Source organism: Geotrypetes seraphini, chromosome 8 (assembly GCF_902459505.1).
Source record: "Geotrypetes seraphini chromosome 8, aGeoSer1.1, whole genome shotgun sequence".
Taxonomy (NCBI): domain Eukaryota; kingdom Metazoa; phylum Chordata; class Amphibia; order Gymnophiona; family Dermophiidae; genus Geotrypetes; species Geotrypetes seraphini.
Genome location: NC_047091.1, coordinates 184,756,721 through 184,778,065, shown reverse-complemented (window position 1 = coordinate 184,778,065; position 21,345 = coordinate 184,756,721). Strand labels below are relative to the sequence as shown.

General features: G+C 43.6%; 1 protein-coding gene across 1 annotated transcript in view; it reads left to right on the top strand.

The window, feature by feature from the left end:
* Window positions 1–17,123, top strand: part of LOC117365534 — a 113,958-nt gene extending 96,835 nt beyond the window's left edge. Inside the window, exons 3-6 of the mRNA XM_033956016.1 lie at window positions 5,165–5,382; window positions 11,982–12,203; window positions 12,941–13,006; window positions 16,818–17,123. Coding sequence (XP_033811907.1) covers window positions 5,165–5,382; window positions 11,982–12,203; window positions 12,941–13,006; window positions 16,818–17,044 — 733 coding nt within the window. The 3' untranslated portion in view covers window positions 17,045–17,123. The remainder of the gene's footprint in view (window positions 1–5,164; window positions 5,383–11,981; window positions 12,204–12,940; window positions 13,007–16,817) is intronic.
* The last annotated feature ends 4,222 nt before the right edge of the window (window positions 17,124–21,345 follow it).

Below are 21,345 nucleotides of genomic sequence, written 5' to 3'. Positions count from 1 at the left end.
TTCTAAAAATTTGATACGAAAAACCTAATCTTAAGGGATGAATGCTTCCTTACATAGATGACTTTTGAGGAGGCCCTTAAATCGATCAAGATTTTTTTTCATTGCGAACAAGTACTGGTAGAGTGTTCCAGAGCTGAGGGGCGACTACAGAGAAGATGTCGTGCCGTTTCATGCCAATTATTCTTACAGATGGAATCGTCAGTAGGCCAAGGTTAGTAGATCTCAGGGCTCGAGAAGGTTCATAAGGAATGAGATACTTTTCTATGAATTGGGGGGTTTTGGATTGTAATGTTTTGAAGGTCAATAGTGAAATTTTATAAGAAATGGGCAGAGATTTAGTTGAAGATATTCCCAAGATAGCTATGAAAGGCTATGCACAGTCCAGAATGCAGAGGTTCACCTGAACGATGGATTGAAAAAGTTCGATCGTGTGAGTCCTTACTATTGAGAATTGCACTGGCTTCCTGTGGAGGCTCGAATTAAACTTAAATTCGGTTGCCTATGTTACAAAATCCTTGTCGGCATGGCGCTCACTTACTTATCTGATTTATTTTCCTTTACTCAATCCAAGCGTTCATGCAGTTCACACAGCCTTTTGGCTTTTCCATCTGTCAAAGGCCGTCGTTATACAAAATACCACCGATCTTTGCTTTCTTATCAGGCAGCTTTCTGGGACAAGGAACAGAAACCTTTATTATCGAGTTCAATATCTTACAATCATTTTCAAAAGCAACTAAAGACACATTTGCTCGCAAATTAATCAATTTTCTTTAGATTGTATTATTTGTTAAATTTTGTAAACCACATCGAACTTATCGGTTATGCGGTATAGAAATTACTTGTTCTATTCTGGTGCATCTTCTATAGATGTTGACTTCTGAGTTGCTGTCATAGAATGGGGAGGGGACAGATAATGATTTGTAAGTTCAAAATTATCCATTCAAGTTCCAGAAATCATTTCTCTTATTGCAATTTATTGCATTTTGCTCTGGGACCTTTGGATCACAGCAGAGAATTAAATGTACAACCAAACTCCATAAACAGCTGAAAAATAACTTCATAAGAAAGTTCTACATTTCAAAATAAGGGAAGCCAGTCAAACCTTTGATTAGAAAATATACACTTCTTCCTCCGTATTCGCAGTTTCAGCAATCGCGGTTTCGGTTATTCGCAGTTTTTAGTTTCCTCCAATTACATCAGCTTGCATCGAGAAATCGCCGATTCCAAGCGTTTACAGTGAAAATCGCTGATTCCCAGCACTTTCTTCACCGTGTTTTGCCTCTCCTTGAGGAACAGGCCAGGTCTCCCGCCGTGTTATTCACGGTTTCACATATTCACAATGGTTTTTAATAGAAAATAGCGAATAACATATGAAAAAGTTATTTGCAGTTTTTCTGTTTTTGCGGGTCTGTTAATCCCCTATCACAGCGAATATTGAGGGAGAAGTGTACCATCAAACAACCGATGCTAATTCCTGGATCTTTTTTTATTTTCCAACCTCTCCCCCTCTCCCCAGCTCCCCCAGGCTTTCTTGAATTCAGACACAGTCTCTTCTGGGAGACTGTTCCATGCCTCTACCACGCTTTCTACGCAGCTCTACCCAGCCAACACTTTCCCATAGAAACATGACGGCAGATAAAGGCCAAATGGCCCATCCGCTCCATCCATTATCTCCTCCTCTCCCTATTGGCTAAGGCTCTTAACATTTGCATCTCCTCCTCCTATTGGCTAAGGCTCTTTACACCTGCCTTGTGATGTCATAGAACTTTATGATTACAGAAGGCCAAATGGCCCATCTAGTCTGCCCATCCGCAGTAACCATTATCTCTTCCTCTCTCAAAGAGATCCCACATGACTATCCCAGGCTTTCTTTGAATTCAGACATAGTCTCTTCTGGGAGACTGTTCCACGCCTCTACCACGCTTTCTACGCAGCTTTTCCCAGCCAACACTTTCCCACAGAAACATGACGGCAGATAAAGGCCATCCGCTGCATCTATTATCTCCTCCTCTCCCTATTGGCTAAGGCTCTTAACATTTGCATCTTCTTCTCCTATTGGCTAAAGCTCTTTACACCTGCATTGTGATGTCATAGAACTTTATGATTATAGAAGGCCAAATGTCCCATCTAGTCTGCCCATCCGCAGTAACCATTATCTCTTCCTTTCTCAAAGAGATCCCACATGACTATCCCAGACTTTCTTTGAATTCAGACACAGTCTCTTCTGTGGAAATGTAGGTCAGTTTCCTTTGGTGTTTTTCATGCCAAAGTCTAATTTGGCTCCGATGGTTGTTGGGATTTAGTTGTCGGAAGAGTATATGGAGCTGAAGAAGTAGGTCTTTATTTTTTTTTGCGAAACATGAGGTAGTTTTGTTCAGATCTGATTGTTGATGGGAGCTTTGTTTTGGGTACCTTTCTGCACTTAGATGCTTCTAAAACAACTCTAACGCCAAATGTCTACGTTCTGTCCAGGATGTCTTGGAAAAGGTTTGCTTATTGCCGCAAAATGTCCAAATGAAGCACGCCCAAAACACGCCTCTGCCACCCTTTCGACCCAGCTCTGCTCAGCTAACACATTCCCAGCTCTCCCCCCCCCTCTTCCCAGCTAACATATTCATTCCTCTCATGCATGTTATAATTGGGCAAATATTGTATTCCTTGGAGCATTAATAAATATGTTTACCAAAAAAATCATACAATACGTAGAACTGATTAAAGTTTATAAAAAGCAGGGGAACAAGGACAAGAGCCCTGCGAGATTTCAAAGCCAAGATTGAGACTGTATTATTTTCATTATAATACTGTGCATTGCCTGGATCGTTCTACTATATAAACAGTATAAAATTTAATTTCAAAAAGGAATAAAAAGCAGAATGTTAATGGGAGTAGTCTGAATCGGTAAAGAGAACTGGGGAAAGTTGAGAAATGATATCTGAATACAGTTCAAACTCCATTTAATAATAATAATAGTTTATATACCGCAGGACCATGAAGTTTTATGCGGTTTACAATGATTAAAAATGCTGCAAATTGAGTAGAACTAACAAGTTAGAGATTAGTGACTAACAGTTTTAGAGATCACTTGTTGTGGGAGAGATTGTGCAGATCAGCTACCTAGGTGTAATTTTACACTTTAATGCCAAGACGTGTAAAATTATGCACCTTGGTAGCAGAAACCCTTGCAGAACCTACACTCTGAACGGTGAGATCTTAACTAGAACTGCTACAGAACGGGACCTGGGAGTAATCATTAGTGAAGATATGAAGGCTGCCGATCAAGTGGAGAAAGCTTCATCCAAGGCTAGACAAATGCTGGGTTGCATCCGGAGAAGTTTCGTCGGCTGAAAGCCCAAAGTGGTGATGCCGCCTTACAGGTCCATGGTGAGACCATATCTGGAATACTGTGTTCAATTTTGGAGGCCACATTATCGAAAGGATGTGCCGAGAATGGAGTCGGTTCAGAGATTGGCCACTAGGATGGTCTCAGGACTCAAGGATCTCCCATATGAAGAACGTCTAGGTAGGCTGCAGCTATACTCTCTCGAGGAACGCAGAGAGAGGGGAGACATAATAGAGACGTTCAAATATGTTACTGGCCGTATGGAGATGGATGAAGACATCTTTTTCCTTACAGGACCTATGACGACAAGAGAGCATCCGCTAAAAATCAGGGGTGGGAGATTTCTTGGGGATAGTAGGAAGTATTTCTTCACCGAAAGGGTGGTTGATCATTGGAATAATCTTCCACTTCAGGTAGTAAAGGCCAGCAATGTGCTCGATTTTAAGAATAAATAGGATAAACCCTATGTGGGGTCACTTCGAGGAAGTGCTTAGGGGGATGGGTTATTTGAGTGGGCAGACTTGTTGGGCCGTCGGCTCTTTTTTTGCCGTCATGCTCTATGTTTCTATGTAGGCATTTCAAGAACAGATATGTTTTTAAGTGTTTACTAAATTCCCCACAGTTGTTGGCCTCAATAAGTAATTTTTCCAGATCTTTATCCCATTATGCTGCTTGATAAGAGAAAAGATGTTGATGATGTCTTTTAAATTTACATCCTCTAACCGGTGGTGAGACAGACTTCAGGTGTGAGCTTCTCTTATGTCTATTGGTTGAGCAGGAGAAGAGGTCAGTTATATATTTAGGGGCTAGACCGAATAGTGCGTTGAAGCATAAACAATCCAACTTAGGGCTCCTTTTACGAAGGCGCGTTAGCGGTTTAACGCGTGCAATACCGCGCGCTAAACCGCCGGACGTGCTAGCCGCTACCGCCTCCTTTTAAGCAGGTGGTAGTTTTTGGCCAGCGCGGGGGTTAGCGCGTGATGAAAAGTCGCATGCGTGAACCCCGCTAGCGCGCCTTTGTATAAGGAGCCCTAAAACTTCGCACAGGCTGACCTACAAGTGCATTCATTCTGCAGCCCCTCAGTATCTCCCGTCACTTATCTCTCCCTATGCCCCCTCTTGAACTCCGTTCATTGGGCAAGTCCCTCCTTTCTGTACCTTTCTCCTCCACTGCCAGCTCCAGACTCCGTCCCTTCTATCTTGCTGCACTGTTTGCATGGAACAGACTGTCTGAATCATTACAGTGTTCAAATCCAATCTTAAGGCCCACTTTTTTGAAGTTGCTTTTAACTCTAACTTCCTAACCTATGTCCACCCTATCATTCTCTCTGCAAGAAACTCCCCAACCTCTATAGGTCCTGTCTGTCCAAATTAAATTGTAAGCTCTTCCAAGAAGGGACCACTTAATCCATGCTAAAATGTACAGCGCTGCTTACTATCACAGGGCGGCCCCTGTTCTTAGCGAGGAAGCCTTGCCAGAAGAGGGAAATGAGGTTAAAACCTTTGAAAGTATTCCTAAGCCTGCTAAGGAGAGTCCCAAAGCAGCCCCTAGGAATACTTACAAGCCAAGCCTTCCAGCAATGAAACCTCCTAAAGCCCTGCCTAAAGCAGGCAGATCTGGTCTAGCTTTCTCTAAGTCAGTTGTGGGAAAACAGACGGAAAGACTACATCTCCCAGCAGCCTTAGGGCCAGGGAAAGGAAAGAGCAGGAATGGCATACTGGCCACACCCAATCAGGTTAAAACTGGTTTAGGCCAGGTGAGAAGTTCTCTAAGAGCAGGCTACCCTAACACACCTGCAGGGAGGACTAATCAGCTCCCTGCAGTGAAAGAAAAAGAGGTACCTTTCCCAAAGCAGGAGATCCAGATCCATTCCAGTTCCAGGGCCATCCTCGGAGTGCACGCCTGCACCAGACCCAGCAAGTCAGAGCCATTCAGCAGGCTGCAAGCCACAGATTGCAAGCACAGAGAACCAGAAAAACACAGTCCACCTTGTGGCAACAAGCCCAGGGAGAGGTTGGTGAGGAAGAGGCTATTGAGAAAGGTGATTCTGTGTTTGAGCAGGATAGTGAGATGGCTGGTGATGACCTTACTTGTGATATGGAGGTAGAGGAAACAGTGTTGCCTAGCATGGAAGAGATGGAGATATGTTAATCTCTTCAGGATAAAGGGGGGCTGGGTGAAATGCATTGTGCACCAGATCAATGTACAGCTGATAATAATAATAATAATGATAATAAATTTATTCTTATATACCGACAAAGCCATGAAAGTTCGAGGCGGTTTACAACAAGAAGTGCTGGACAATCAGCGAAGAGGTCACAGTTCAAAGTCGTCAATACAATCTTACATAATGGAAGAAGTGGAAAGCTATATAGATCCTAAGGTTACGTGTTGAATTTGCAGAGGTATAAAAATTCCTTAGTTTACAAAACGATTGAACAAACTCGTTTTTACCAATTTTCTAAAATTGAGTTAGGTTGAGGAATGCGTGATGATGTTGGTCAGCCAATCGTTCCATTTCCCTTCCAAGCCACGAGGTAGCCATTTTTGTTAAGAGAAATGCAGGAGAGGATCCCTTCCTTGGGCTACTAAGTTTAATCCCCATGGGGAGTTGCAAAAGAAAAGTTTGCAGTCTGGACAAGATTTTTTTTTCTTTTCTGATATTGACGGCTTGGAACTGAAAATTGTTTTGCTGTCTGCATGCTGAAATGATACACAAGGGGATACCAACCTGAAAATCCCATCTGGAAATTTGGTTATGATTGGCGAACAATGAATTAAACCAAGAAACTGCACCATTGTTGTTGAAACTCTTTATTATACCAGTACCAAGCTTGTAAAACCGCTCGGCTGAGGTTTGTGCGCACTAGGGACGGTCACTTGCTAAGCCCAGCTTGGCTGCGCCAGTCACAGTACGCCTTTCAGTGCTATAGAAATGATAAATAGTAAGGGTAAATGGTAAAAGTTTGGAACGACCTTCCCTCGATTATCAGAACGTCATTATCTCTATCACTTTTTAGGAAAAATCTGAAAACGTATCTCTTTCAAATATTCTTAACTGAGGACTGATCTAATTTATTGAAAATTTTTCTATTACCTTCATTATTGTTTTATATTATATTATATTCTTTTAAACTTTGTTAACCGGCTCGAGTCCTTACTGGAATGATCCGGTATATAAAATGGAAATTAGATTAGATTAGTCAGACACTATATAATAGGAGAGAAAGAGAAAGTTGAAGAAAAAGTGAGCAAGATTTAGAGGAAAGAAAACATAAGCTGTTTAACTTGTTTTAAATATTGTTTTTTTTACCAGATCTTCTCAGAGCTGTCCTTAAGAACATTGACAAATAGCAATTATCAGTGACAGAGATCATTAAAATGACAGAAACCTTGATTAGCATCTGAAGAGATGATGAATTAGTAACGATTTGACTCAGGTAATGTGCCAAAAACAGATTACAGTGTAAAATGACAGATGAGAATTGGGCAACGTCTCAAAACATACATTCGGCAGACCAGTCTGTCACCCAAGCTGCTACCTTGTAACAGTTGAAAGCATAATATTCCCAGAGCTTAGCTGCTTTTGTAAGTCATCTTGGTGCCTCTTACAGTCGGTCATATTAAAGAAGGCAACAGTGCTGAAACAAGACCATGATGCGTTTGGGGGGATTTTCTTGTCATCGTAGGCTAAAAACAATGGGAAATGGCATAGGAAATGTCAACAAATGTCGAGTAGACCAATGATCTTCTCTAATTTTGAAGTCGGTGTCACGTTGGATCCAAACGACCTGAAGGAGAGCTACCAAATTTCCTGCTGTTTGGAGCTGTGACACTGGTGACCAATGTGTGTCGAAATCAACATCCCTTCCAGCTTGCCTTCAAACCTTTCTTTGGTTGTATCCTCATGGAGATGAGTGTTTCGACTGGATTCTCTTCATCTATTGAGAAACGCCTTGTCCTTTGTCCTTCAAGCATGTGGATCTTCATCCTATCCACTTCCTCTTTTCCTTTTTCTGACCTGAACTTAGAAAAAGAAGTAGAGGGTAGTAGGGAAACTCCCCCAGCATGAACATGGGGGCTACTCCAGAGGTCTTCAGGAGCCACAAGTGACCCCCCCAGGCTTTGCACTGAAGAATACTAGTATAGACTAATAAAATCTATGAATTGTTCCATAACTACTTAAAAAGGCTATAGATGAGATTGGACGATAGCTAAAAATATCTGAAGAATCTAATTATTGATATTTTAATAGTGGGTGGACACTAGCTTTCTTTAGATCTTTGATCAAATATGTGGTAGGCAATTTTATAAGAATAGCCTTACTGGATCAAACCAATGGTCCATCAAGCCCAGTAGTCCATCAAGCCCATCACGGTGGCCAATCCAAGTCCCTAGTACCTGGCCAAAACCCAAGGAGTAGCAATATTCCATACAGAATCCCAAAGAGTAACAAAAGATTCCGGAACTCCCAAAGAGCAACAAGATTCTAGAATCCCAAAGAATAGCAAAATTCCATGCTACCGATCCATGTGGCTTCCCCCATGTCTTTCTCAATAACAGACTATGGACTTTTCCTCCAGGAAATTGTCCAAACCTTTCTTAAAACTAGCTACACTTTCCACTCTTACCACAACCTCTGTCAACGCATTCCAGACCTTAACTATTCTGTGAGTGAAAAAATATTTCCGCGTTTTAGTTTTTAAAAAAGCATTTCCCTGTAACTTCATCGAATGTCCCCTAGTTTTTGTCATTTTTGACGGGGTGAAAAATCGATCCACTTGTGCCCGTTCTGATAAAGAATGAAGAATCAGCACCACTTACACTCATGCTTGCCCAAAGCATTATTCTGTAAGCTCACGCTATAAGTGGCATAGTGCGCCATTGAAAAAGTGACACCCATATGGGAGCAGCATGGGTGGGAAGTGGGAGTGTCACCCATCAATACTATCAGATGTGTGCATTGATTGACAGAGCAAGACACATTCTTCTATGTCTGCCACTGAATTGGCATAAGCGGGCGTACCTTCTTGTTGGTGCACCAGTGTGGGTTTGCACTAACATTCTGTTATAGCATCAGGGTACCCTAATGCCATTATAGAATTAGCACGCCCTGTACTTCATTAGGGCGCCAAGGAGATGCTATAAAAGTGTTGCAAAAGAAACAGATCCAAGATGGACTGCTTCCGAACAAAACCTCTTTATTAAAGCAATCACCCAACGTGATCCACATTTCATCCATTCTTAGGCTGTTTCAGGGGTACAATACCAGATTTTGCTGTCAGCACTGAGTGTCGTTGAGCATTTTTGTACATTTTAGTTGGGATCGCGAATCTTTTAGCCACCGCACTTCTTCTATTATACCCCTGAAGCAGCCCAGCTCTGTGGCTCAAGGAAATGATCGCGCCTGATAAAGGCCAAATGGCCCACCCACAGCGTCCACTGTCTCCTCCTCTCCCTATTGGCTAAGGCTCTTAACATTTGCATCTCCTCTTCCTATAGGTTAAGGCTCTTTACACCTGCATTGTGATGTCATAGAGCTTTATGGTTATAGAAACACAGAAACATGGTGGCAGATAAAGGCCAAATGGCCCATCCACAGCATCCACTATCTCCTCCTCTCCCTATTGGCTAAGGCTCTTAACATTTGCATCTCCTCTTCCTATAGGTTAAGGCTCTTTACACCTGCATTGTGATGTCATAGAGCTTTATGGTTATAGAAACACAGAAACATGGTGGCAGATAAAGGCCAAATGGCCCATCCACAGCATCCACTATCTCCTCCTCTCCCTATTGGCTAAGGCTCTTAACATTTGCATCTCCTCTTCCTATTGGTTAAGGCTCTTTACACCTGCATTGTGATGTCATAGAACTTTATGGTTATAGCAACATGATGGCAGATAAAGGCCAAATGGCCCATCCACAGCATCCACTATCTCCTCCTCTCCCTATTGGCTAAGGCTCTTAACATTTGCATCTCCTCTTCCTATTGGTTAAGGCTCTTTACACCTGCATTGTGATGTCATAGAACTTTATGGTTATAGCAACATGATGGCAGATAAAGGCCAAATGGCCCATCCACAGCATCCACTATCTCCTCCTCTCCCTATTGGCTAAGGCTCTTAACATTTGCATCTCCTCTTCCTATTGGTTAAGGCTCTTTACACCTGCATTGTGATGTCATAGAACTTTATGGTTATAGCAACATGATGGCAGATAAAGGCCAAATGGCCCATCCACAGCAACCATTATCTCTTTCTCTCTCTGAGAGATCCCACGTGTCTATCTCAGGCCCTCTTAAACTCAGACACAGTCTCTGTCTCCACCACATCTTCTGGGAGACTGTTTCATGCATCTTTCTGTAAAAAAGTATTTCCTTAGATTATCCCTGAGCCTATCACCTCTTAACTTCATGCTATGCCTTCTCATTCCAGAGCTTCCTGTGAATGGAAAGACTTGACTCATGTGCATTTAAACCACGTAGGTATTTAAATGTCTTTATCACATCTTCCTTTCCCCGTCTTTCCTCCAAAGTATTCAAATTGAGATCTTTAAGTCTGTCCCTGTACGCCTTCTGATGTAGACCACCAACCATGAAAGGTACCTTAGGCTAGTTTTTAATAACCTTAAGGATGTGCTGAGGCTGGAATCGGTCCAGAGAATGGCCACCCGGATGGTCTCGGGACTGAAGAATCTCCCGTACGAAGAACGGTTAGATAAATTACAGCTATACTCACTCGAGGAGCGCAGAGAGAGGGGAGACATGATCGAGACGTTCAAGTATCTCATGGGCCGCATCGATGCAGAGGAGGATATCTTCTTTTTCAAGGGTCCCACGGCAATAAGAGGACATCCATGGAAAATCAGAGGCGGGAAACTGCGCGGTGACACCAGGAAATTCTTTTACACCGAAAGGGTGGTAGATCGCTGGAATGGTCTTCCACTTCAGGTGATTGAGGCCAGCAGCGTGCCTGATTTTAAGGCCAAATGGGATCGAACCGTGGGATCTATTCGCAAAGTAAAGGCAGGGGAGGGTCATTAGGGTGGGCAGACTGGATGGGCCGTGGCTCTTATCTGCCGTCAATTTCTATGTTTCTATGTTTCTAAGAGGCATCTATTCTCTTTATCGAATAGGCTTCAATTAGACGTCTTCCTAGCACCTAATTCTAGGGACTTTCTTATAGTTTCACCCTCCATGTGAACATGTTTATAAAACATGGGGGGGGGTAAATATTCAGCCAGCAGTATTTTAGTTGCTGCTGGCATTATTCCCAGATGCAAAGCAAAGAAATATACGACGGACTATTAGCCACCAGAGCAGCGAAACTAGACCGCCACCTCTCCAATCTGCTGACTATGACGCCCAACTACAAAACATTCAGCAAAGAACTTAAAACGTTTCCATTCAAGAAATTTGTCAAATGACCTAACTAAACCTGATCGACCCTCCACAGATCCCGACGCATTCTACATCTATTAACCGTGTATTCTCCCTGGAAATGCCCAGGCCAACTCTTGTTGTAAACCGCCTAGAACTGAAAGGTATTGGCGGGATAGAAGACACCAATGGAATGGAATGTACTTTTCAATACTGGTGTACTCTTGTCCAAGATCTAGGGGAAAGTTGCATCGGGATGGGCACAGAGCCAATGCAACAGTTCAAGAACCGTCTATGGACCTAGCACGGTAAGGCAATCCAAAGCAGTTCTCTCTTATATGGTTAAGTGTGATAGTCAGCATTCAAACGCATAAGGAGCACTAGAAAAAGAAGACTGACTTTTATGCCATTCAATATGGCCGCTTAACTTAAGCGATTAAGTGCAAAATATCGATACTTAACCACATAAGTGTTTACTCCGCCCCCCGGAAGGTCCACAAATGGCTGGTTTTCAGTTTAGTAGTATATGGTGATATTCGGCCAGTTCAATGCTACTGAATATGAACAGATAACCCTACCCAGTGGCATAGTAAGGAGGGGGGTGGGGGCAGACTGCTCCAGACACCATATTCAGGGGGGGGGGCAATGGCACCGGCACCTCCCCCCTCTTTAAAAGTTCACCAGTCCGAGCAGCATCTTCCACTTGCTGCTCGTGCCGGCATCGGCTCCCTTCTGATGCCACTTCCTGGTTATGGGATGCTGGTGCAAGAAGTGGGTGGAAGATGCTGAACATTCAAAGAGGTATGTGGGGGCAGGGGGCACCCAAGTGGTGGGGAAGGGTTGGGGAGGGGGTGCCCAAGCGGTGGGGAAGTGTGGGAGGCACTCAAGTGGCAAGGAAGAGTGTGTGTGGGGGGGGAGGTGCCCGAGCAGTGGAGAAGAGTGGGGGGTGCCCAAGCGGCGGGGAATAGTGGGGGGGGGGGCGGGCACCACAGCCCCAGCCACCAATCTTCCTCGCTATGCCAGTGTCCCCACACAAGTGATTTGATTGGCCAGGAACCTTCTGATTGGCTATATTGCTTTGAATATTGACCCGTGTGTTTTTAGCGTGTGAAAACACTGCATCATTATTGTACTGAATAGCATTGTCACTGCACTTGTAGCTTGTATGATTTTTTTTTTTTTTTTTAAACCCCAATCATGCATTTCATGGACGTTACTGAACCTCACCATCTGCTACAAGAAAGTTGTGCTTTATTCTACAGGTGCTATTGCTACGATAAGCAATTATCTAATCACACAGGAGCTGCCTTTGATACGCTGGGACCAGATTACATTAACGCTGCAAGATGAATCGCCTGAGCCCGAATTGAGATTCAATGACCTGACGTCAGAGAAAGGGCGGGACCGCCGGAAGAGGAAGCAGCGCAGGCGCAGGGCTCACAGAAGGGCCGGGACCGCCGAAGAGGAAGCAGCAGGACAACGCGGTAGGAGCTTCTACATGATGGAGGGGGGGTCGGGAGGCCGTGGGGGTGCGAGCGGTCCTTCGGGGTTGGGGTGCGGTGCGAGTGCCTGCGAGCGGTCCTTCGGGGTGGGGGTGCGGGTGCCCTTTTCTGCCGTCATGTTTTATGTTTCTATTTGGCATGTGGGATCTCTTCATGGAGGAAGTTAGGGGGTGGGCCATTAGGGTGGGCAGACTAAATGGGCCGTGGCCCTTTTCTGCTGTCATGTTTTATGTTTCTATTTGGCATTTGGGATCTCTTCATGGAGGTAGTTAGGGGGTGGGCCATTAGGGTGGGCAGACTAGATGGACCGTGGCCCTTTTCTGCCGTCAGTTTCCACATTTCTATTACTCGCTGTAGCAAAACGAAGCCGAGGGCTGTGTATATTGGGCCTCTTTACAGTCCAGTTCTGAACCAGACGGACCAAGAGAGGTTCCAGCACATAACGAGTTTAATATCTTCTTCAAGTACGCAAACCTGAATCTGTACAGACAGATAATGAAAGGGACTTTTGAAGTCAGACTGGCCCATGTGACATTAATATTCCTTTCTGCATGTTACACTCCCTTTCCTGGATATGTTTTGCTGATTAGATGGTGAAGGTACTTGTTATGTCTTGACTTTCAGATTTCAAAAAAATTTAAGTAATTTTTTTTCCCCTGCAGCTAGTTCAGCGGTAAAGCTAAATGAAGATTCTCTGTCTCTTTTGGTTTTGTTTTTAGGAAAAATATATACTCATTCCGGAAAGGGTTTGGAAAAGCATATGGATAACTCCAATCTTCAATCAGGTGAACTTGAAGAATGATTAAAAGCGAAGCCTGGCATTGGCTTTACCCCTTGCTCCTTGCTTTAGAAACCCTCTTCCAAGTTAGATTGATTTCCAGTTGCAATCCGCCTGTGCCCACGGCAGAGTTCAAAATAGCACGCACATTGCAAACATAAATCAAATTGCTCCCACACACACAGAATATAAGGGGGGGAGGAGGGATTGGTTTTATCCCCCATTAACCAAAATCACGTCTGTCCAAAAATATTCAACGTCCTGAATCTGCAGCAATAAATGCTGATGTAACAGGCATTTAAAAACACAAATTTGGTCCGAGCGTTTTAAATAAATGTCCTTTACATGTGTGAATATCTGAAGTTCCATGTCTACAGTAGATCACATCCATGTGTAAAGACTGATTTCAGAAAGCTGCTATTTACACAGGTAAATCTACACTGTGTGATGATTGGAAAGGTGGGCTTTTGGGTGGGATGGGAGGAGAGCAAAATCTACCCATGTATTTGCCATTTCACAAAAAAAAATGTGCAACAGAGAACACAATACAGGTAAACGATACTAGTATTATATGTATATCGATAGGATGATTGATTATGGTATCCACCTAGAACTGAAAGGTTTTGGCGGGATAGAAAACACTAATGTATTGAAAATCATCTCAGAAAATGCTAACTCTGTATTGTAACATCATTACAGAAGCTCTGAATTGACTCCCCAGTCATTAGTAGAAACAGGGCTTTAAATCATTTAAAATGGCTTCAGCTAACTCAACAATAAATACCTACGAACTTTAAGAAGCCTTCTATTGCACTTATCGTGTTTTATTACCACACGAGTTTTTTAGCCCGTTACATTAACGGGTACTAACAGCCCTTCTCCTTTAATTTTACCTCCCCCCTGTCCAGCAGCACCCCTTCTCCCTTCCCTGCTCCCCCTGTCCGGCATCCGTTAGCCCAGGCAAGCTCGGGGCTTTTGCTAGGGCATTATCAAAGTGGGTCGGCCTAGCAAATGCCCCACAGCTGCTTGATGAAACTGCGGCTGCTCGCGCTGCTGGTCCGGCCTCGGGTTTGGGAAAACACCGCTAGGCCATGTCTGTGCGCCTGGAATGAGAAACCGCCTCAGGGTCCTATTGCACATGCAGGAGCGCGGCACCACAGACGCACGGCACCACGGAGTTTGAAGTGCCGCATGCGCGCTAAGGGTTTTTTTTTTATAGCGGATAATTAATATAGTTCTATCACACTGATTTAAATAACATATTACCAGATCACACTACATAACTGTTTTCTTTATAAAATAGCTCAACGGGAATACCCCGTTGGGCCAGAAAACCTGGACTGGAACAAAGCCTTTTCAGTTTCAGTTCCTTTCAACACCACATTGTCTCGTTTTAAACAAAATTATCACACGTTCTCTTGCTGTATTTGCAAATTGTTACCACAGTCTCATGTTGCCAAACGCTATAAACTATCATTGTGATTGAGCAACATGAGACTGTGGTAACAATTTGCAAATACAGCAAGAGAACGTGTGATAATTTTGAAGGGCTTTGTTCCAGTCCAGGTTTTCTGGCCCAATGAGGTATTCCCGTTGAGCTATTTTATAAAGAAAACAGTTGTGTAGTGTGATCTGGTAATATGTTATCAAAATCAGTGTGATATAAATATATTTAATATATTTATTATGTGGTAATAAAACATAAGCGCAATAGAAGGCTTCTTAAAGTTAGTAGGTATTTATTGGCCTAGTCATTAGTAGAGATTTCAATAAACCTATACCTAGTACAGGGGTGAACAACCTCAGTCCTTGAAGCCTGCAACCCAGTTAGGCTTTTAGGATTTCCATCATGAATATGCATGAGATCTATTTGCATGCACTGACTCCATTGTAGATCTCATGCATATTCATTGAGGAAATCCTGGAAACCTGATTGGATTGTGGCCCTTGAAGACTGAGGTTACCCATTCCTGGTCTAATGTATCAGCTAAGGCAGTGGTTCCCAACCCTGTCCTGGAGGAACACCAGGCCAATTGGGTTTTCAGGCTAGCCCTAATGAATATGCATGAAGCAAATTTGCATGCCTATCACTTCCATCATATGCAAATCTCTCTCATGCATATTCATTAGGGCTAGCCTGAAAACCCGATTGGCCTGGTGTTCCTCCAGGACAGGGTTGGGAATCACTGAGCTAAGGCACCCTAGAGCAGGAGTGTCGAAGTCCCTCCTCGAGGGCCGCGATCCAGTCGGGTTTTCAGTATTTCCCCAATGAATATGCATGAGATCTATTAGCATATAATGAAAAGCAGTGCATGAAAATAGATCTCATGCATATTCATTGGGGAAATCCTGAAAACCCGACTGGATTGCGGCCCTTAATGAGGGACTTTGACACTCCTGCCTTAGATGGATTGAACGGCTGCTATCTTCTTCAAGAAAAGTTATAGCAACATTTTGGATTGCTGGTTGCAATTTTGATTTATACTCTTAAAGAATCACAGTGACATTTATATTAAATGTTTTAAAAGTTTTATTGCACAGGACACTTTGGTATAAAAATAATGGTGATTAAAATGATGTTTTGGGGTAAGACCCACAATGTGCTTTATTGTGCACGTTGTCTGTGGGATATACCCGGATGAAAGCCTTTGATCCATAGGTGATTCCCCAGAAACTGATTAATCACCTTATTTATTGATTTAAAATAGATTACCCCCAAGTGTTTTGTGCAAACCTAAAAAAACTTGGCAGCAGGTCTATCAAGAGGCTGTATTTAGTTTTGGGATCCCTTCTTACATTTAAAAAGGTTTTTCGATTAACTAGTGCAGGGGTAGGCAATTCCGGTCCTCGAGAACCGGAGCCAGGTCAGGTTTTCAGGATCTCCACAATGAATATGTATGAGATGGATTTGCATGCACTACCTCCTTGAGATGCAAATCTATCTCATGCATATTTATTGTGGATATCCTGAAACCCTGACCTGGCTCCGGCACTCGAGGACTGGAATTGCCTACCCCTGCACTAGTATATGAGCATCAAGGTTTATAGTTGGTCACTTGCACTGGTAGCCACTGGCAGGCTTAGGACCGCCCAGCAGCTGTGCACCCTAACTGTGGCTGGTGCAGATCCTCAGCCTTGGTAACTGAAGACTTCCTCCAGTCCTCTGAAGGCACCTAGCAACCTCGAACGTCATGCCACCAAGCTCTGCGATAATAGGGTTACCAGAGTTTCAGGAACGAAAATCCGGAGCCATGGCCCCACCTCCAGGCCCGCCCCTTTTTTGCCTGAGTCACATCCCCGCCCCCTCAACCCGGCCGCTTGTCAAGAGGGCATCTGTGCATGGGCTGGTGTGATGTGATGACACCGCATGCCTGCGCACCGCGTCCGCGCAGATGTCGTCCCGACGCCATTGCTACCTGGAAAACTTTTCAAAACCTGGACACAATGCTGGGTTTTGAAAAGCTGCCTGGTCCCCCCTCCCCATGGACATGTCCTCAAAAAGGAGGAAAACCTCGCTCGGTTCCTCCTGAAATTCATCCAGTGTCGGGCTACACAGTGACTGCCCAGTGCTGGTGGTCAGACCCAGCGACAGGCATTGAATACCTGGTTTCATGTCTGACCACAGCACCTTAACCAGTTAAGCCAATAGTCAACATTAACCCTTTAAGTGCCTAACTGGCTATGTTGGTTATCTCCCACGGAATATCCACAGTTCGGAACTAAAATGCTTTCTAACTGGCCTAAAAACTTTTGAACAGTAGCCAGTTGGTTTCTTCCTCATTTAAATCATTATTCTGTAAAGTTTTCCTTCTGTTCAGCAGCTAAATCGACTTCTGATGAACCGCACTGGAACAAGGTATTTCTGAGTCCTGGAAGAAATTTGTTCTCCCCCCATATACCAGCTCCAGAAGTCGCAGTCTCCACATCCGAGAACCAGTTACTAATGTGTACGGAAATACTGTACAACTTTTGCCAATTAAGATCCTTTGAATGTCTTAAATGTATGCTATTTGCTTTTAACATATACTCAATGCAAGCAAAATAAGAATGAGGCATGAAGCATGAAATTACTTCCTCTAAAGATTGGCTCAGTGCATGCAATTTGTTTTTTCATGTGAGTAACAAAGTCCTAAATAAATATTTTGGTGAGCAACCATGTCAAGTCTATGAGCGTATCAGCAATGGCTCATATGCTCAACTCAGAGGGAACATAACATGCAGACCTCCTTATTATGGAGGGGTAGAGAGCGCGGTGGGCTGAAGACCGGGAAAGGGGCCACTGGTTTGATTCCCATTGTGGCTCCTTGTGACCCTGGACAAGTCACTTAACCCTCCATTAACCAGATACGAAACTTAGCCATACGAACATAAGCTTTACTGGGTCAGACCAATGATCCATCAAGCCAAGTAGCCCATTCTCACAGTGGCCGATCCAGGTCCCTAGTATCTGGCCCAAACCCAAGGAGTAGCAACATTCCAGCATATCAAGGAGTAAGCAAGATTCCGGAACTCCACATAGTAGCAACATTCTATGCGGAATCTCCAAAGAGTATCAAGATTCCAGAACCCAAAGTGTAGCAACATTTCATACAGAACCTCAAAGAGTAGCAAGATTCTAGAACTCCAAAGAGTATCAACATTCCGTGCTACCGATCCAGGGCAAGCAGTGGCTTCCCCCATGTCTTTCACAATAACAGACTGTGGATTTTTCCTCCAGGAACTTGTCCAAACCTTTCTTAAAACCAGCTACGCTATCTGCTCTTACCACAACCTCTGGCAATGCGTTCCAGAGCTTAACTATTCTCCGAGTGAAAAAATATTTCCTCCTATTGGTTTTAAAAGTATTTCCCTGTAACTTCATCGAGTGTCCCCTAGTCTTTGTCATTTTTAACGGAGTGAAAAATCGATCCACTTGTACCCGTTCTACTCCACTCAGGAGTTTGTAGACTTCAATCATACCTCCCCTCAGCCAGCAAGCTAAATGCTCTGACAGTCAAGCGCGTCAGAGTATTTACCTTGCCGACCCGTGGTAGAAACCTCTACCGCCGTTTTGTAAAAGCCAGTGTTAGATTATGAGACAACTAGAGGCAGAGAAAGGACCTGCTTTGGTGGTACAACAGAAAGGCGGTATAGAGAATTTAGTAAAGAGAAATGTAAAAATGCTCAGAAGCTGCATTGTTTCAAGTTTCAAGTTTCAAGTTTATTGATTCTTAATGAATCGCCTATTATAGATTACTAGGCGATGTACAAAACCATAAAACATGTAAAATAAACAATGGTGAAAATATAAAAACTGATTTTTGTTATAGATAAAAAAAAAAAAAAAAAAAAAAATGACAAACAAAAATACTTATATATTAAAACAAATATTAGTTTTAGACATGGTACATACAAGAATTGTGAGGAAAAATGGGGAGAAATTACAATATTTTAGCAAGAAAAAAAGGGTTACAACTATGGTAAAAAACAAATAGGAGGGGAAGTTAAATTTGGTAAAAAAGAACAAAAAAAAAACTTTAAGAATCATCCCCAGGAGAACTGGGTCCCCGGTGCATAGTCCAGTGCCACACTTCAACCCCTCCTCTTTGCCATGTCAGTTGAATCTCTGCTTCTGACATTCCCCCTCCCCCAATATTTAATACCTATTTATTATGTATTTACATACAAGAGGAGATACAACTCATTGCCCAATATTATTGCTAAGTAGTTTACGATTCAGGTAAATAATCTTAAAGAACAGAAGACGGAAAGGAAAAGATAGAATGCACAAAATGAGTGCAGTGGTTACAAGTACAGCCTCAGCACCCTAAGATTGTAGGTTCAAATCCCACGCTGCTCCTTGTGACCCTGGGCAAGTCACTTAATCCCACAGGGACAGACAGGGAAAAATGCTTGAGTACCTGAATAAATTCATGTAAACCAGGGGTGTCCAACCTTTTGGCTTCCCTGGGCCGCATTGGCTGAAAAAAATGTTTCTGGGGCCGTGCAAACGCTGCAGCAAGACAGAGGAGGGAACCCAGGGGCAGCAGAGGAAAACACTGCATCGCCCTCGACCGGGGCCGCAGGTTGGACACCCCTGATGTAAACCATTCTGAGCTCCCCTGGGAGAACAGTATAGGAAACTGAATACATAAATAGCGTGAAAAGTTGCAGCCTCTGATAGTCAGAGCTGGTATTGTGATGTCATAATGCCTCCTTCCACCAATAAGAGCCAACCTCATCAGTGATGTCACAATGGCCTGATTGTCCTAGACTTGGCTCACTTTTACTACATTTTGATTTTTTTTTAGAGTGGCGCAGTGGTTAAAGCTACAGCTTCAGCACCTTGAGGTTGTGGGTTCAAATCCTACCCTGCTCCTTGTGACCCTGGGCACGTCACTTAGGCCCGAATTCTGTAACCAGCGCCTAATGTTAGGCCCCTAGTTTGGAAGCGCCCAACTGGATAGGCCAAGCCCAATGAAGCTTTTTAATCAGCAAGAATCGAAACGTAAGCGCCTATCAAGAAAGAGCGATTCTGGAACAAGGCGCCTCTAAAAATTTAGGCAGCCTTCAAAGAAATAGGCGCTATGCATGTTAGGCGTGGGCGTGGCTTCATGTGAGGCGCCTTGTTACAGAATCGCAGCTCTTAAGTGTGTTTAAGCGCTCGCACGGCCACCTTTTAGTTGTGCGTAGAGCTGGCCTATTTATTGGCCGCCTTCTAAATAGGCGCCGCTCAGCGCGATTCACTATACTGCACCCCATTGTGCTTGAATCACGCCTAACTTTTGGGCTTTTCTTATAGAATTCGCCCCTTAATCCCCCATTGCCCCAGATACATTAGATAGGGGCAAATGCATGAGTACCTGAATGTAAACCCCGTGAGCTTATAAGTGGCATATTAATACCGAAAATAAAAAATATATGTAGAGAAACCGGAGATGGAAAAGAAGGGAATTAAGTAGAGACAGTAGGTAGAGTTAAAGGATCATGTCTTAATTTGGGCTGTTGTTTTTTTTTTTTTTTAGTTTAGGGAAAGGATTCCATATGGATGTTCAGAGGCAGAGTTTCCCCTCCCCCCCCCTATCCTATTCCTTCCATCTTCTGATAGTTCTCAGGCAGATACCCGAAGGGGGTAGCTATGATTTGGGTTATTCTTCCTAATATGCATCCTTATCCATTTCTCCACATTAAACCTCATCTGCCATTTGGATGCCCAGGTCTTCCTGAAAAGGTTCACAGTCCTCGTGTGTTTTTGTCAACTTTGAAAGGTTTTTGTGTCACCTGCAGATTCATTCACCTCACTCGTCATTCAAAATTCCAGATCATTTATAAATATGTTAAATAGCGCTGATCCCTGAGGCACTCCGCTATTCACCCATCTCCACGGAGAAAAAAATATCCATGTAACCCCCCACCATTCCTAATTCTTCACAGAACATTGTCTCCTACCCCGTGACTTTTTCATTTTCTCGGGAGTCTCTCAAGAAGGGATTGGATGATTTCCTGAAGGAAAAGGGGATAGATAGAGGATTACTATACAGGTCCTGACCTGATGGGCCGCCGCGTGAGTGGACTACTGAGCACGATGGACCTCTGGTCTGACCCAGCGGAGGCACTGCTTATGTTCTTATGAGTGGCAAAAATATGCTATTTAAGTATGGTCTCATTTTATACAATGAGATCATGAAGGGCATAGAGAAAAAGTGGAGAGGGACAGATTCTTCAAACTTTCAAAAACTACAAGAATGAGAGGGCATTCAGGAAAATTAAGAGGGGACGGATTCAGAACCAATGCTAGGAAGTTCTTCTTCACCCAAAGGGTGGGGTACGCCTGGAATGCGCTTCCAGAGGGTGTGATAGGACAGAGTACGGTTTTGGGGTTCAAGAAGGGATTAGATGATTTCCTGAAGGAAAAGGGGATAGAAGGGTATAGATAGAGGATTACTATACAGGTCCTGGACCTGATGGGCCGCCGCGTGAGCGGACTGCTGGGCATGATGGACCCCTGGTCTGACCCAGCAGAGGCACGGCTTATGTTCTTATAGTATGGGCAGACTTGATGGGCTGTAGCCCTTATCTGCCGTCATCTTTCTATGTTTCTATCTTTATCCACATATTAAGTGACACTGAATAGCTGCTCTTGACCTCACCTGCCCGGTTAAGGACCACTGAATATTGATCCCGTAGAATGCAAGCTCTCTAGGAACAGGGAAATACCTAATGTACCTGAATGTAGCTCTCCCTGACCTATGACTGAATAAGGTGTGACCTAAAGCCAATCCCTCAAGAGACACCCGTTTCCTGAAATTAAAAAGCGTAGCTTCAATTGGACTTGGTGTAAATATGTAAACTCACCACTAGAGGACA